Source organism: Phaenicophaeus curvirostris, chromosome 15 (assembly GCF_032191515.1).
Source record: "Phaenicophaeus curvirostris isolate KB17595 chromosome 15, BPBGC_Pcur_1.0, whole genome shotgun sequence".
NCBI classification, from domain to species: domain Eukaryota; kingdom Metazoa; phylum Chordata; class Aves; order Cuculiformes; family Cuculidae; genus Phaenicophaeus; species Phaenicophaeus curvirostris.
The window spans coordinates 1,933,851-1,951,887 of NC_091406.1; the positions used below are offsets into that span (position 1 = coordinate 1,933,851).

The 18,037-nt window shown below is 45.3% G+C and overlaps 1 protein-coding gene across 1 annotated transcript; it reads right to left on the reverse strand.

Annotated features, from left to right (window-relative positions):
• Positions 1-706: 706 nt before the first annotated feature.
• ZCCHC10 (zinc finger CCHC-type containing 10) lies at positions 707-12,773 on the reverse strand. Its single transcript, XM_069869215.1, has 4 exons — positions 12,659-12,773; positions 9,388-9,549; positions 5,941-5,982; positions 707-2,533 (listed from the first exon to the last, which is right to left on the reverse strand). The coding sequence occupies exons 1-4, from the start codon at positions 12,763-12,765 to the stop codon at positions 2,266-2,268; spliced, it is 579 nt and encodes a 192-aa protein (XP_069725316.1). The 5' UTR covers positions 12,766-12,773; the 3' UTR covers positions 707-2,265.
• Between the last annotated feature and the right edge of the window lie 5,264 nt (positions 12,774-18,037).

The following is an 18,037-nucleotide window of genomic DNA, read 5'->3' on the forward strand; positions in this document are numbered from 1 at the left end:
CGGGACCTCGCGCCTCCCGGCAGCCCCCGCGCGCGCGCCGCCGGTCACGTGACCCTCCCCGGACACCCCACCCCACCCCGGTGCCCGCGGTCACGTGGTCCGGGGGGGGTGGTGGGTGTCACGTGATCCACGGCGCGCTGGGACCAGCGCGCCGTGGATCACGTGACACCCCCCACCCCCACGGCACGTGACCGCGAGCACCTGCGAGGCGGGAGTCACGGAGGAAGGAGAGAAACTTCACACGCCCCTCCCCAGCATTGCTGTAAAAAGACAAGAAATCGCTCCCCTTTCCCCTTAAATCACACAATTACCAGGTGGGAAAGGACCCACCTTATCATGGAGTCCAACCATTCCCCTCAATCACTAACCCATGTCCCTCAGCGCCTCGTCCACACGTCCCTTAAACCCCTCCAGGGAAGGTGATGCAAAATCCTCCCTGTTCAGCCTGTTCCAGTGCCCAATGACCCTTAATGTGAAATATTTTTTCCTCATGTCCAGCCCGACCCTCCCCTGGTGGAGCTTGAGGCCATTCCCTCTCGTCCTGTCCCCTGTCCCTTGGGAGAAGAGCCCAGCTCCCTCCTCTCCACAACCTCCTCTCAGGTAGTTGTAGAGAGCATTGAGGCCTCCCCTCAGCCTCCTCTTCTCCAGGCTGAACACCCCCAGCTCTCTCAGCACTCCTGATAAGATGACACACTGACTCAAAGAAGACAGTTTTCTTGTAATTTTATTTACAGCCTGCGGAGTGTTCCGTAAAACACAGCGAGGATTACGGACTAAAACGCACAACGTACATGTTGTTGAACATTTAAATAAACACAGTTTATTCAAAAGGAATTCTACACGCTACTCTCTCCATAAAAATATAAAAAATAGTTTAGTTACTATATTTTAGCTAAACCTTAAAGATATTTAAGGATTCTTCCACGTGTGATGCCCCCTCCCCAAAAAGGGCACTCCGACAATAAGAAACCTAAGAGAACACAACACAAATGAAAATACTAATGCCACCTGCTTTAGTTCACCAACAGAACAAATAACCCTCAAGGTGCAACCGGCAACTGCTCTGCAGTACGTTTGGATTTTGCTTTTGCCGAGGCATTTCTCTTCTTTCCGCATGACCTTGCTGCTCCCATGCCGCTTCCACACAGACAGGGACACGTTGGGACACACGAGAGCCGGACGGATCGTGCCGCAGGCTGGAACACCAGTCACCGGGCACCCACCGAGGCAGATCAGTCACCTGGCATTACACAACAGCTTCTTGCAAAAATATCAAAGGGAAACACATTCCTTTGGGACCTCTATTTAAAGGCGACTCCTTTTCTTACTGAGGATCCACTGAAAATAGCCTTTTTCCCCCCCATCTCCTTGAAAATAGTGCCCATTTTAGTTTGTTACTACTATTTCTCTGGTTGTACTGACCACATTCGGTACAGAAAGCTAACAGAGTTCTGAAAAACATCCAGTCAAGCCCTTTGCTCACGAGGATACATTTGATTTACAAAAAAGGCACAAAGATGAAACTCCTAAGCAGCATCAGTTGTAATTCTTCCACTGGGCACCGCTCCTTTCTTACCCAGCCGCTGCTGCAAGAGACGCTGTCTCAGAAAACACAACGAACGTGAGCTAAGAAAACAGGCGAGCTGAAAAGCCAAAAGCCTCTACAGTACAGGTAACATGTGGATCATCAACAAATGAAAGCTAGTGTAAGTTTTATGTCGCAGTTAAGACTCGACCTGGAAGCATCAGGAAAAGAGCTCAGCAGCATATAACACTCAGCAGTGAGATGGAAAGCCCTCCGTGTGCAGCGTTGTGCATTTGGTTTCAGCAATAACAGTGCTCCACAGCCGGCAGGGAAAAACTCAGACTTCTAATCGCTTACAGGATTTTCTAAATGTAAATGAAGCTGTCATGAACAGAGTAGAAGCGTATGATGCACAGCATGATCTGCAATAAAAAGCTTTTTGCTTTCCAGCATGTAAACATCCAGGTCGCTGGACCTCAGCTCATATAAACAACTCTGACGATAGATTCTTGAACTAAAAAAGTAAAATTTTCCATAAAAGGATAAACCACAAAAATACTCTGTCAGCAAGTCTCACGTGCCATTTAATACCTCTCTGGTCCTAGGAACGACTACGCAAAACACCTAGAAACTTTTAGCAGTAGAAATGTTGACCAGTTAAACTGTTTGGCAACCCTGTGCTCAAATCATCTTTGAAGAGTGTTAACATTCACTAAGCAACAGTCCCACACTGCACCTCACTATTTCTTCTTCTTCTTCTTTGGTGGCTCATCGTCAGAACTACTGTCTGTGCTGCTGCTGCTACTGCTGGAGGAACTAGAATCCGATTCGAGCTCTGAAGAGGAGGAACTGCTGCTCGAGGATGGAGAAGATGAGGAAGTAGAGGAGCTCTCATCACTGTCACTATCGTCAGAAGAAGAAGAGGTAGAAGAATCTTCACTGTCGGATGAGGAATCACTGGCCGAACTGGAACTACTACTGCTGCTGGAACTGGTCACACTTTTAGATCTGAAAGAAAACAAAGCCACAGATGAGAACAGGCCTGCTAGAGACAGAGTTCATTATGGTGTTCTTTATACGTGCTGTAATCTGAATATCAGTTATTTAGTCTGAAAAGCAACGTTCAAGCAACGGCCGAGTGACAGCACGTACATGAAGTAAGCCAAAACAGGACTACAGGAAAGAATTATGTTTAAAAGCTGGCAGGGACCTTGTTCCTAGTAATGACAAGTGTCTTTACTGACTTAGCTGCAGGAGAAGTACAAATGCCCGACACTGCTAAAGCCTTGGGGAATTACCAGCCATCAGCTCGCCAGTGCAGCTCTGTGACCAGGAGGGAAGGTTTGGCAACATAAAAATTGGTGGAAGTTTCAGCAGCGATTTCACAAATGCCAGAATTGTACTGAATGGAAACTGTTCTTGGATTATTTCTGGCAAAAGAACCCCAATTACTTGCCACTACAGGACGCTTCTGTTTTCAGGGTGGAGGAGAAGGGGTGGGAACAGTCCAAGACAACAACAGAATTATGAACACAAAATGGATTTCTGTATCCACTGCCACTTCTTTTTTCATTTTCAGCCCATCTGAGGCTGCTGTTCTCCAGATCGAGGTCTCCGATTTAGGCAATAAGAATTGCAAGACAGTGCAATCAAATTACCCAAACAAACTGTAAAGGTACTGATTAACCCCGCTTCCCACCAAGTCAGCCAAACAGCAGGAAAGAATGCTAAATGTAACAATGCAGAATCTTTTTTCTATTAGAAAATTAATGTAGTGGCTTTTACCAGAGGGTTTGGCCAAGTTCAGCAGCTCAGGAAATGCCTCTGTTAGAGAGAGCGCTATGTTTTTTCATCACATCAGCCATGGTCACGTAGCTGAAGAATCTGGATGCACATCTTAGACTACAAACGCTGGGTTCTGCTGTGTTTTGTTTGTTTGTTTATTTTTAATATATCTGTAAGCTGTTATCTCTGTGCATGCAGACATAATGGCTATTTGTTAAATATGAATCCATAAGGGCTAGCTAAATACACACCAACATTAGTGAAAATCTAGTCTTAAGATGAGGAGAACAACAAAAAAATATGGTACTAGTAGTTTAAATCTGAACAGTTTTAGATGTACAGACCTGTTTATGTGGGCAATCCCCCAAACTAACTTTGACTGAACTTTCTTCTCCTAAACTCCTTGCACAGAATCCATAGAAGCAGTCTGCGGAGCCCCAGTATTTAGCTTAAGATCTGAAACCCACTCGCAGAAACATCAGAACAGGCACTTAGTGCTTCTTCTAGAAGAGAGGCATAGCTAGATCCACAAGAGAAGTAACAAGCAGAGACTTGTTTTCAGGTGATGCAGTGTGGGGGCTGTTGGTGGCTACAGGAGGATGGCGATGGCAGCAAGGAACGCCTTGTACTTCACCTCATCCCAGTTAGGTGACAACTCGGGTGCTACAGGTGAGCAGATTCAGTATTCTGGGCCTTATTACAACAATGTAAAAGTGCTAAATCTCTCTAGCAATCAAGCATTCATTCTCCTCAAAACAAATCCACAAGTGTTAATACCATGCAACAATCAGTGCACGGAATAATACATTTTTAACACACTATCACCCCTCTCGGACTCTGTCCTCTCTAATTTTACTGCAGCACTCTAACAAGGCCAGGTGATCTTAAACATGCTCCTTAAATTGAATCTACAATTCGGAGCACCATCACAGCTGGGTGCCAGAAGAAACAACTGAATTCAGGCACGATTTGACCCCTCAGACAGGTAGATTTATGCCATCCAAGCATGAAGAGGTTTCTCGGCTAATCGCCCAAGTCTGCAGTATGGGAAGGTTGCAGCCAACGCATGCTCAGCAGCCAGCTCTGTGTCACCTGAGGTCACAAGATTGTACAGCAGCTCATTTTCCTGGTCCTGTTTTTCCAGTTAGGCCTGTAGCTTAGTTATTACTGTTTATATCAAAACAAACACACACTATGTAAAAGGTTAATGCTTGCTGCTGCCAGAACCCCAACGTTTGGCTGTTATTTTTCTTAAACCTGGAACTTGCATGTTTAATGGTAACACTTTGCTGAATATTCTGCAATTAATTGTTTGTGTAGCATAATAAAATACAAATGGCAAAGGCTCTGGAAAGGAATTGATATTGATGGATTTGGTGCTTGCATAAAAACAGGATAACAATTCAGACCTAGAAGAGTTTAAAAATTTTTAAGAGAAAGTGACCAAACCACCCCTTCTTCCATAAATCCCTTTGCTCTTCCCATTTTTGCATTGGTTTAGAGCTCAAATACTCTGAAAATCACTATGCCAAGTAGGAGATTCCAGCATATGAGGAAGCTGAGGCAGGAGGAGGTCTGAACCGTTCTGTTTAAAGATCAGTTACTTCATGATCTCTTAAGTCTTAAGTGACTCCAGTAATAAACAGACCCTGCTGAGAAAGGAGCCATTGACTGTTCTATCATGATATGTTTTAAGACACTCACCAACCAAGAAGCATTCCAATAAAGCCACATTCCCTACGACAGCCTAAAATAAAGGCATGCTTTAACAAACTGCTGTAGCTCATTTAAGAACAGTTACACAAAGCAAAAGTCTTTAAAGATCTTCCAAAAACTGTTTTTCGAAGATCAGACTTAGAGACAGAGGACAGCAAACTAAATGTGAAGAGGTGAGGCTGTTACTGCCAGGACATCCCTCGTAAGTAAAACTCATACCATGATGAGTAGAACTATTTCAGATGGGTTTGAGCTGCTGTGGAAAGGGGTTTGCTAATAAAGACAACCCAATTCCCAAGCAAACATTAAAGCAAAGTGAAGAGGAAATAATGTCAAAATAAAAAGAATTCTTGGCTTGAATCAGTACTTGGCGGGGAGGAGAGGACATGTTTATTTACTGCGTTTTATTTTGGTCTGGGGGGGTGTTGTTTAGTTTTGGGGTTGGATCTTTTTAGATGCTTTATTTTCTTCTTTAGGCAGAGCTGCAGAGGGAGACAGCTGCTACCAGGAGATGAAAACAACCAAAGGAAGAGCAAGATGGGTAGGTGGAGCAATTACAGATGAGAGAACAGCATGCCATTCTTGCACAATTGTTTAACACACACCTGATGAATTTTGAGGCAGAAAAAGGAAAATTTTTATTATCCAAGCAAGCTCATGTGCAGATAGGACAACCAACCAGTGTAGGAAGAACAGTGGAGGACAAAGAATTTGGAAATTTCAGACAGGTAGGAGTAGGAATTTTCCAAACACCCATCCTACCAACACCTGTAACAGGCTAAAAGCAGTAAAATCAAACCTGTACTTGCAACGTTGACCCTCCCTGCACACCCCTTCCAAACTGCCTGCCACAACCCCCAGTGCAAGGTCACACACTGAAAGAGCTGCACAATTTGTCATCCTTCCCCACATACCTTTTTTTCTTGGTCTTCCTTTCTGCGGTACTTTCTCCGGTGCTAATTAAGATGGGAGGAAGAAAAAAATTGGCTTTGATTAATGCAGTAGGAAAAAGAAAGAAATAGCAGCACCGTAGAGATGAGTTTAATATTAGAAAACTGGTATCCCACCGCAGACCCACACCACCCAAAGCTCGTTTGGCATCTACTGTTGGCAGCATTCAAACCAGAGCAACAATATCTACACACCAGGAAATGTAATAAAATAAGCAGCAATTCAGCTCTGATTTTCTGTGTTCAGTGTGCTTGACCATTCTTTATTCTTTTTTTCATATTATAAGGAAAACAAGATTTTGGGATGGGAAAAGCAAAGGAGATAAGGATACAAACCCAGATCTGTCTACCCATATTTAGTAATAACTGAATTGACTGAAACAAAGGGTAAAATATTTAACTCCTCTAACTTTCACCATGCGTTTCTTTCAAGTGCAAAAAAGACACAGAACAATCTATTTATGTTGATGCTTTCCAGCTACTTGCCTTTCAGATTCCCATATATTCACACACTCAAAGTTTTAGAGGTAAACAACACAAAAGAAAGTTCTATTAACAAAACACCAAGAGATTTATTTTCGTGAACAAGTCTTTGCTCCTGGATAGGGTTTTTTGGAAGAAAAGAAAACTATATCAGTCAAATGTACCAGTCACAAGTTCTTTTCAATCCACTGCAGATAAACAGCACAAAATTCAGCCTGGAATGTACATGTGCGACTAAAGCAGCCCCTGAACACATACTTACAACAGACTTAATGTGCCTCTGACATATGAGGAAGTTGTAGGTTCTTTTCATGAACCACATTTTCTTCAATTAAAATCTATTACTACAAGGCATCTTAAATACACAAAATAAAGGCAAAAATGCAAACTTGAGATAAGAAAGCAGCATGCGTTGCTAAAGACTCCAGAAAAACTTTACATGTAAATGCATTTCAATAAACGCACTCCATGCCATGCGTACCAGGAAAATGAGATTTTTTTCCATTTTGTTTATCTACACATGCACCATATGAAAATATTAGAATTACCCAGCAGAGTTTTCCTCACTCCTCAGTCTCCTGTGGGCAAGAGGAAGATTCACTGATCTTCAAATTTCAAATCAAATTATAGCACCTCTTGTATCACTAAATGCTGTTAATGTTTCTGCTCTTAAGGCCTCACACCCTCACCGTGGGTAACCAAGTGTTTTGCAGGTGTGAGGAGTCGCTGCGGGTGACAGATCTCGATCTCAAAGCACATTTAAGAAGACAGGATCTCATTCAGCAGGCGAGTAACCCGGCTGCAGAGGCAGTGGTCCGTGCCTCCCTCTAGTGTTTAACACACGGACACGTACAGGAGTTTGCTGGCACTGCACACCAGAGGGGTCAGTACCCTGCGGATCAAACATCTGCTTCGTGACACTTGCTCATTTACCCTGCCATACCTCTCTGTTTGCAGAACGATAAATAAGGCTCAGGCACCCTGGGTTCGGCTCAGCACAATGACAGCAGTAAGGAAGCAGAATTTTTTCACCTTTCCTCTCCTCTCAACTCCTACTCTAAGATGGGGAAGCAGTAGCATTTACTGACTCCGGCAAGCAGAACCTCCGTAAGGTCTGTCAGAATCGTGAGACCATCACTGAGCAAACAGAAGGATCCTGGAACAACTGCTGAAATGAGTTAACACTGAAAAATCTTGTACGTGGTTGTCAAAAAGTCAATATTAACCTTATATAACCCAGGTTTGCCTTCTAGTTAATGATTCACTATTAGATCTTTAAGGCTGAGAATACAAATACTCTGAAACAGACCCGTAGGAGACTCGACCTCTCTGCAGAGAAGGAATAATCTTCTGAAGTGAGCTATGCAAAAAGTAAAAGTTTGATTTAGGAAGTTGCTCTTTGCATGAAGAATAAGGTTGATCCTTCAAAGTGCAACATCGGTACCTGCAGCACTGGGTGCCTCACGGTGCCAGCTCCGCAGAGTTTATGAGTATATGACCTGTATGAATCCAGCCCAATTTAACCAGGATTAAAAGCCATTCCCATCTAAAGATTACTCAGTCTTCCTTTTATGAGGCGACTTCTCACACCATATGCCCCGCACACTGTGGACTGTCAGGCTCACAGCTCAGACAGCTCTGATCACGACAGACACTGGACAAGCCTGCAACTTCCATACCAATTATTCCATACACAGACTTGGGCACAAGTCTTGTGTCTCTAAAGGACTCTTCCAAACCCTCTCCAAAGAGAGCAAGTTTTGGAGCGTAAGCACTCCTGATTTCTTATCTACAATACTATGGGATTACAGTTGCTTCAGAATTACTCACTGGATCACAACTAGTTTCAAAATCAAACATTTTATGTTGCTGAAGTTAACAAGCATCACGTAAGCCAGTGTTTCAGCGCTCCGACTCACAGCGCTGCCCCAGCTGAAGCTGTGATGAAGTCAGACCAAACCTCTCTGCAGAGGTCACCACCCGTTTTCTTTCCCTGTGAACATAACAGAGCAAAAGGTGTGCGCGCTCCTCCCTAACTCACATGGGCAGCACTAGTGTCCTAGCGCCAGTGGTGGCCACAGAGCGGGTGTTTCCAAAGCCGCAATAATTCTAGCTGCAATGGCTGTTAAGTGATACGGTCCCTCTGCGGGCTGAGGCAGCAACTCGCCAGCTACTGTAACTAAATCAGAGTTGCAGTGGGCAGAACGGAGACCCTAGATAGGAATTTCACAGAAAACTACTGTGCTACATCAATTTTCTCTTTGTCATCTGGAGTTGCTGGTTAAAACAGCTCTTAAACCTGGAGGAAACGGTAAGGTCTGTTCACAGAGGGAACTAAAGGAAATCCCAGTACACAAGTGCAGAGTCTTGCATATATTGTTTTGATTAGCTGCGGGTTTCTTTTCCTTTCTTAGATATCAGAAGGGGAGATAACCATGCAATTCAGTTAGTTGTTTTTACTGTGTGAGTTAAACTCCTGCTAATTCAACCCACATTCACCTGTCTGGCAGCAAAGCACAACGGAAGCGAGAACTGCTTTGTCACAAATACATTTACTATCTTCACACCCAGCTGCTTGTACTTCAACATAAACACATGAAACCAAGTAACTGAGGAATTCCAGAAACAGCATTCCATTACAAAAAACGCTCTGACTCCTTTAACTTTAACTTAATGCACTTTTTTGTTTCAGAGAGACCAAGTTTTAAGGGTATTTCAGACAAGCAGCTGTTAATAAGTAACATTTTAGTTTGTGGGACCTGAGAGTACATCTTCCACCTCGCACACAAAATAGCCCGCATACTAGGCAAGCACCACACAGTCTGGATGAGAAGACGACAGAAAATGGTCTCAGGCACCATCTTTCCCACCCACATTCAAAATCACTTTTCATTAATGAATGAGACATTTTCATTCTGCCAATCTTACCTTTGTTGCAGTAATAGTTGCTTTTCTTTTTCTTTAAGAATTTTTGCTAGTTGAGCTGTCCTCGAAGGTCTGTGCAGGTATTTTCTCTTCCCTGTACATTCGTACGTCCAATGTCCAAACTCTAAACACTTTTGGCATCTTACATGCTGCTTGTTTGCTTCCCTATAAAAATGCAGAATTGCTTAAGTGACTGATTCCAATCTGTTCTACCTATTGAAAAAGCAGTCATTTATTTTACTACTCAGATTCATACGCAGTTGTGATCATGCCAGACATTCTGGGGCACTTCAGCTATTCCACATCGTTAATCAGGACAAGAACAGTAACACCAGTGAATTTAGGCAAACACATTTCCATTTATTAAAATCACATCAGCTGTTTATGAAAGAACAAAGAGACTCTTCCTCTATTCCAAAGCTTTAGATCAAGTTGTCTTGTGCTGAGGTAGCAACTGCTGAACCACTGACACTGGCCATCAACCCACTCGCAAACTGCACCCGACTCTCACTCTTTGTCTTACACCAACTGCTGCTCAGCCTACCTCACAGCCCTCCCCCACTCTCCACATTCCATCATTTCCCATCACTTTTCAATACCGTAAACAACTTCAACATTTTGAAAAACGCTACTAGGACCATTCTGTCAATAAACAAGATTAATACTCTCACCAAAATCTCATTTTGATCAAATTGGCACAGCTTTCAGCATTACAGGTTATAACTGTACCAGAGCTATTGGGAATGACCATGCTGCCTACAGTCTGTTACTGCCCAATAATTGCACATGGTTCTAGCTTGCTTCAGATAAATAGCTGAAATGGGTTTAGAACACTGTTAGCAAAAAGCAGCTCATTCCAAACCCTAGGATGTAACACTCAAGAACCAAACCGCTAAGTTCTTACAGAGAGGTTAGGACACTGACACAGAAGGTGCCCCCAGCTGCAGCTTATTTCAATTTACTAGGATTCATTAAAGCCCGGCAGAAGGTTTACCATAAGAACAATTGGGTTCCTGACCACTTTGTAGAGTGTAAATCAAGCCAGACTTCGCTTATTACTCTGTACAACCCAAACACCTGAAGTCTTAGCATTTTACATCTGTACTTCAGTTTTCACACTGTGGTAAAATCCTTTCATTATTTTTAGAAGCCAGTTGAGGGAGAAAACTCATGTTTTCATATTCTAGCTCTTACTCCACTGCTCTGGAGCTTTGCAAAAGCTGGTTTGCTATCTTCTCATGGACACTCTCCTCCGTTACAAGCGAGGAAGCTGGCACAGTGGGTCAAGTGACTCCCTCAAGGCCAGAATTGCACATCAGTTTTGAGAGCCAGGCCTGCAGTTGGGACTTTGCAGCCCCCACGCACTTCACTCCAACTACTGTCACTTATTTCCACCTTCCATTGTTTTTTTTTTTCCAAACACCAAAATACTAATTTTTCAAGGTCAGCCCATCTAGGCTAGCTGAAGGCAACAGCCCTGGCTTCGCTAGGAGGTGGCTCTTAGACTGCTTATTTATGCTCAAGAGAGAGCATGAAGTGACAGAGCAGTAGTCAACAGTCTGCTCTCAAAAGGGCAAGGTGTGAATTGCTTTTCCTTCAGCCCCAGCCATCACTTGTAGCTTGAAAAGAAGCTTGCTCCATCCCTTTCTCCATGCGAAAAGCATTTGCTTCAGACGCTAGTCTTAGAGATACTTACCTAAATCAGGCCTAGAAAACTAATTAAACTTGCAACCTAAGCTGCACAATTAACTCAGACTTGAACAGGAAGCAGTACGTTTAAGTAATGAACAAAAACCCCCAAGGTCTTTGGTTTGCTTCGTCCCGCCTTGGAGTTCTGGCCCTGCCCCTCAAGCTGTGGATGAGCAGAAGGTGGTACTCTCTCCTCTTTATCAACACACAAAACCAAAAAAAGCCGAAATCTTTCTATCCCAAACTACCCCAGACCTGTCTCAACAGGAACAAAGTGGAAGTTTAAAGCAACAATGATGCAATTCAGTATTTCCACAGCTGTATCGCTATTCACGTGACTGGGACGGAGAACGCTATGCAAGCTAAAATAAGGATCAAGCCGTAAAAGCAATAAAAGCAATTACCAGGAAAATAGATCAGGACAACTCAACAACTACAAGTCTATAAATAATATATCAGCACCAACAAGTTCCAACACTAGTGAAGAGCACGACAGTGAAGTAAACTTCTAACAGGGATCAGCGACCACAACCTCGAAGGAAAGGCCAAGCCACCCACCTGCCAGCACACAGGCAGCAAGAACACCAAGAAAGGGCAAGAAATGGAAGAAACAATTCCTTGACTCATATAAAATCACAGCAAATAACAACATGCATTGCAGGAGTACCTTCAAATCAAAATTGTTTTACACGGGGAAACAGGAAAGGCTATAGCAAATGATTAAAAAAAAAAACCAAAAACCCGAGAGTATGCAGAAACCATACACATTCTATCGTACTCTTTAGATCAGACAAAATGTCCAAACACTTCAAAAACTAAAATATGAGAAATAAATTATTATAAAGAAAAAAAACCCAAGACAACAAACCAACGAAAAGCTGACACAAGGAACACAAGAGTGCGGGACACAGGCATTAGCTGCACCCGGCATAAGCAAGCAAAAGCACGGCCCCCTCATTTCAGTATCTGGCAATCAGATCCCTTAAGAATTGTGAGAACTACTCACTGCAGTCTCCTTCTTGAATAAAAGCCGCTTGCCTCTTTTTTTATTCCCCCCCTCCTTCTTTTATAGTTCTGTAAATACATCATAACGTGAACCTAGAACTTACTGTTTAACCTGCCCGTTTCACACCAGCACCGAGGACCCGTGTGCACCCGCACAGGCGGGATCACGGAATCGTGGGGGTTAGGAAAGACCTTTAAGAACACCGACTCCAGCCGTAAACCTCACAGCGCCAAGCCAGCCCCGAGCCGTGTCCCTCAGCACCGCGTCCACACGGATTTAAACCCCTGCGACCCCACCACTGCCCCGGGCAGCCCTTCCCGAGAGGAATTCTTCCCGATATCGCACCTAACCCTCCCCTGGCACAACCTGAGCCCGTTCCCTCTCGTCCTATCGCTCGTTCCTCGGCTGCGGAGCCCGGCTCCGGCCTCCCGTTCACTCCACAAACCAGCGGTGACACCCGAAGCGACGCTGTGCGCCACACGCCCGGCCCGGCCCTCGCTCCCACGGCCCCAGGCCAGGGCCGGGAGCGGGCTGTGCCCTCAGGCGCCGCCCCCCCCGCCCCGCGGCGGCCCCACTCACGCCTGGCGGCGGGCGATGAGGCGGTGCATGGGCGTCGCCATCTTAGCGGCCCGGCCGGCGGGAGGCGCGCGCGCTGCATGCCGGGACGGCCCCGCGCCACCTCCCATTGGGGCACGCGGCGCCCGCCACAGAGAGGCAGTCCTCCGGCGGACAGAGCGGCCGCGCTCGGGCTGAGGCGGCGCGCTGGCCGGCCCGGCCCTTCTCGCCTCCTCCCGAGCTGTCACTGCCCCGGCTGGGCGGTCCCCATCCCCATCTCTGCCCTGTCCCTGCCCCTGTCCCCGTCCCCGTCCCCATCCCTGCCCCTTTCCCTGCCCCTGTCCCCGTCCCTATCCCTGTCCCCATCCCTGCCCCTATCCCTATCCCTGTCCCTGCCCCCGTCCCTGTCCCCATACCTGTCCCTGCCCCTGCTCTTGCCCCTGTCCCTGCTCTTTCCCAGCCCCTGTGGCCTCTCCGCGAGGATCACCAACTCGCAAAGCCAGCACCCCTCCAGAGGATTCCACACAGTGTTTATCCTATTCTTCAGTTACAAACCTCTACCCATAATCACATCAGATTTACATTTATCAGTTATCACTCTTATTAATCAATTAATACTCTATGTCTTGCTGGCTAATACAGTCCTCACTTGCTATGTAAATGAGCTGCACGTGCCCTCCAGTGTCGGAGGTGATGGCTTTGCCTTCTCACTTTTGCTGCAGGCTTCGCATCCTTACGGGAGCAAAGATCAGGCATCAATCATTCACACAAACAATGGGTCGGAAGGTTTCTTGGGTCGGTGGTCCATGAAGCGGTGGTTGCGATGCCCCTCGCCAAAGTTACTGGTCCCAGTTCCTTCAAGGACTCTTGAGTTCACGTTTGCTGGCAAACCGTCAGCTTGGGACCCTGCTAAAACAAGGGTCTTCCTTTCATTTCAGACAGATCTTCATTAAAGGCCTTCCAAGTTCTTTTAACTTACTGTACACAAAGGAAGCTTAATCACTTTCTGCAACTCTTTTAACAGATGATAACCTAGCTTAGAGAGCTTATAGCAGCATTATCTGCTTCATGATTTCAATTATGTTTTTTACATTTTTTTCTCTTATACCAGGGGACACTGACTGTCACGATGTCGTGGCTGATGCCACCTGCCAGAAGGGAGCAGGAGAGGGGAGGAGGAGAGGAGTTACTGATCCAGGGCTCTCCTGCCACGGGCAGCACCCCAAAAATCTGTAATCTCTATGGATGCCCAACCACAGCTCCCACTACAATAAAAAGTAACAAATAGGTTTTATTGTTAGAATGCATTTAAATAAATACAATTCATAATCTGATAAAGCTGAGACAAACAATTTATAATCTGGTAAAGCTGAGACAAAGACCCTTCCTTCAGAGGGAGTAGCACTGCTGTGGTGTTGCTATGGGACTGTGGTGTTATTCCCAGTGAGTGCCTGCTGGGTGACTCCTTGCTCCAGCCTAGAAAACTGCCCTATTTTTGGATCCTCAGCTCACATTTTGGCAAACACAAAGTATCTGTGTGTGTCAACAGATCCCAGCCGTCTCCCGATGGAGTGTCAAGCATGTCGACGTAGTGGGGATGTCATTTGTGTGTGCGGTTTGTGGAAGCTGACATCATTAGACATGTCACTGGAAGGTATTAAAGTGATTTAGAACAAAGGCAGATGTTTTTCTCCCCGGGCAAGCAGCAAAGCGAGACATTGAAAGGAGCCTCAGCGCCAACTGGAGCAGCTAGAGCTGCCCTGAACCTGAATAGAGCGAGAGAGGACCCTCCGTGTGTCACGTGTGTCACACAAACTGCTGGAACTTCTAGGTGATTTGTGGTTAGTCTGGATGGGAAAAGCAGAGCCTGAGCTTCTGCCCAATACCCAGCCCCTCACCCTTCCGAGATCCTGGATCTGTAACCGGTATGAGTCCAGGAGCCATGGGGAGGGCTCAGCACGGGGTGGCTGTGGCCTCAATCCACAGTCTTTAGGACTTGTATGATGCGGGATTACTGAGCCCAAAGTTACCCACGGGGTGACACGACACCCAACTGGGGATACTGCAAAGCCCAGTTGTGTTTCAATACCCCAGAATAGCACTGTGAACCACACAGGAGATGAGATGCAATGGCTATTTACAGCAGCCCAAAGAATAGCCTGTGACAGAGATCAGCTGGGACTTATTTTAAGCCCATATTCCCTTTCAGGTTTGGCCAGTATTAATGAATTGCAAGACGTGCCCCCATAAACAGAGTCTGAAGAGCCTGGGTGCACAATATGATACGTGGCCATGGCAGATGGGCCGTGTGTAAGCACTTCCACCAAAATCCTACATCTGTTTCGCATCCAGATAATAGAAAAAGGAGGATGCTTCAAATGCCAGGCGAGGATTCCTCTGGGAAGCTCCTTAGAGGAGCAGGTCTGGGGCAAGTTGTGAGGCTGCAGACTGAGATCAGGGCTGACCAACGGCTCAGGTAAAGCATGGAATAACAGCACACGGAGGATGCTTTGAAGGACAAACAAAATCACCAATAGCACACAAGGTGACATGGACTCATCGGTCTTCTTCCCGTTTGGTTTATGCCCATGTTTTTTGAGGACTGGGTGTCCGCAATGCCTGCCATGTGATAGGAGAGAGACCACATGCAGCTCCAGGCAGTGAAATGGCATCAAGTCTACCAACAGCAGATTATTCCTCCTTCCTAAAACAGCCATGAGTTTTAGGCCATGTGTTATCATTACATTTTTATTACACTCCCTGACTCATGTTTTCTTATCTATAGCAGCAGTTGATCAAATACTTCACTGACTTCTGAAAGTCCTGAGCATATGATGTACCTATGCAATGCAAAGGCTTTTGGTGTTTGTTTATGTTATCTTCAAACATCTAAGAATTTCAGAGATGTTTTGTTCTTAGAATAGCTGCCATCTATTTTAAGAGACAAGCTGTACCTTCAACAGCCCTTTTGTGATGATCCTTCTAATATATCTTTTTCTCCTTAATTTAAATAAAATTACTGATTATTTTGATAGAGAACAAAAAGTATTCATTATTTACCATTTTGCTGATAAGCAGTTAAGTAGCAACATACACAACATTCAAAGTTACAAACACAGTATGCGTAAATAAGAAATATTTATGTCTGATAGGAATTCACAGATTATGTGCTTCAGTGCAAAACAAAAAGATAAGTTACTTGCTTGAGAGAAAACAAAGTCTGCCTTGATGTAAGAAATGAAATTGCTTCCTTAAATTGATGTGGCAAGGTGCTATGCTATCTCCGAGTTGGATTTTGCCTTGACACTTCTTAATGTACAGAGACTTTTCTTCTAGGCATACACCTCCATTAAAAGAAAATACATCAGTGCTGCAACCCCGTTGGAAAAAATATAAGAAAGTTTGTAAAAGCAATGATAAACATGCAGATTTCTCAACATAATTTCTAGCACGGCAGCTTTATTTATTCTTGATTTTCATGCTCCAGGTCTTCTGGAATAATAAGATCCCACGACAGAGTTCTAAAAATATAATATAATAAATCTCTCTCTTAATTACAAGCTGAAACTCACTCAAATGTCATGAGTTCTTGGCAATTCCAGTCCAGTGGTAACTCAATTTAATGCAGAAAGGTTTAAACAACATGATGATGAACTCAAAGGTATTTTCCAGCCTAAACGATTCTATGATGCTATGACCTCCAAATGTGCCCCTACCGAATGCCCCAGTATTGTGGGTGGAGGGCATCAAACCCATTCCACAGAGGATATAAAAGGTAACTAAACTTGTGTTTGTTCTTTCTTTAGTGCCTTACCATTGTCCCGGGCAATGTACAGAAATGCAGTTGAAGAATGTGCTGTCAGATCAGGCTGCCTGTTATTCCAGACATTTTTCTTCCCACACTCTCTTTCTCCTTTGCAACTCCCACTTTTCACATCTTCCTTCCCTCCACATTTTCCCCACCACATTGCCATTGGCACACTTCATGTCCCAGTTAATTTTCCATGCCAACATAAGCAATAAAGAAATGAAGACTTACCTTCCGAGTATCATTTGGGTTTAGATCGCTCCTCTGAGGGTGTCATTCGCTAAAAGCAATTGTTTCAGTCCGTTAGAAATTGAGCACTGGTTTATTCCGAACTCCCACCTGGAAAGATCATTGCCAACTGGAAGCTAGAAATGTTGCCCAAGGTCTGATCTCAGTGGCATATCTGTATCGGAATGTGGATTCAGATAAACAAAGAAGCTTCTGGTATTACAATTCTTTTCCAAATGCAAAGCTTGTCAACTGTGCATAGCTGGTTGAACACAATCTTGATGCCCTATGGGGAAGGAGAGCCACATGGGAGCAGAAAAACTAAAGTTGTCCACTGCTCCCCAGTTTTCAGAGCATGCAGCAGAGCTGAGAAGGATGCCTGGATCGTTGGTGAGCTGGCTCACAGCACCACTACTGAAACCACCCCTGTGCTCATCTCCATTCAAGTTTAGGGTGTGAAGTGGCTTCACTGTACTGACACCCCAAGAAAGGGACACCCAGCAAATTAGGTATAAATGCCCTGATACTGGGTGAGGCACGATGTAACAGACCTCAGGTTTTACATTGATTTCTTTATTTTTCCCTCATCTGGGGGGCCGCATGTGCCAAATCAGGCTGGTTTGGGCTGGCAGGGCACCTCTCTCCCACCTGCTGGATCACCTGCAGCATCCCTAGCAAGGTCTCGGGGCTGTCCCCTAGCCAGGGCGAGCAGCCACTTGCACAGGCAGCTGACGGGAACCCATCAGGGCTCTGGGGCTCCCGGGTCTCTCGTTTGGAAAGTGAAAGTGGAGAAAACCGGGTGATGCTCTTCCTCGCTGTTCACTGTGCCGCGGGTACGGCTTGTACAACATTCGCCATGCGGAGCAGCAGGCTGGTTTCGTTCCTTGGCACCTCGCTCTATGCTCAAGGACACCCGAGGTGAACCCCTCCGTCATGATTCTGGCGTTAGCGCTGTGATGCAATTCCCAGCCCCCCAGCAGCTGCCAGCGTGGCGTCACTCCACACACTGCCAGACATTGCGAGCGTGTGGCCTGAGGCTGCCCGGCAGCCTTCGAGGCAAGAGTCCTTCCTGCTTTCAATATTGAATTTCTCTGCCATGTGTTTTCTGTACCATTGGAACAGGAGCAGTGGTGTCAATACGGGGCTGGGAGTTCAGAAACGTCCTGGTTTTAACACATGACATCACCCTGGCTTAGGCACATTTTACCTCTGAATTAAAAGCATTCCCAAATATTAAGCTTCACAACATCCCTGAATGTAAGGTAAATGTCAGATTTAGGTTTCTGTTTGGATGAAGCAGACAATCCCTTGTGCTTTCTTCCTGAAACATTCATAGAATCATCGAATGGGTTGGGTTGGAAGGGACC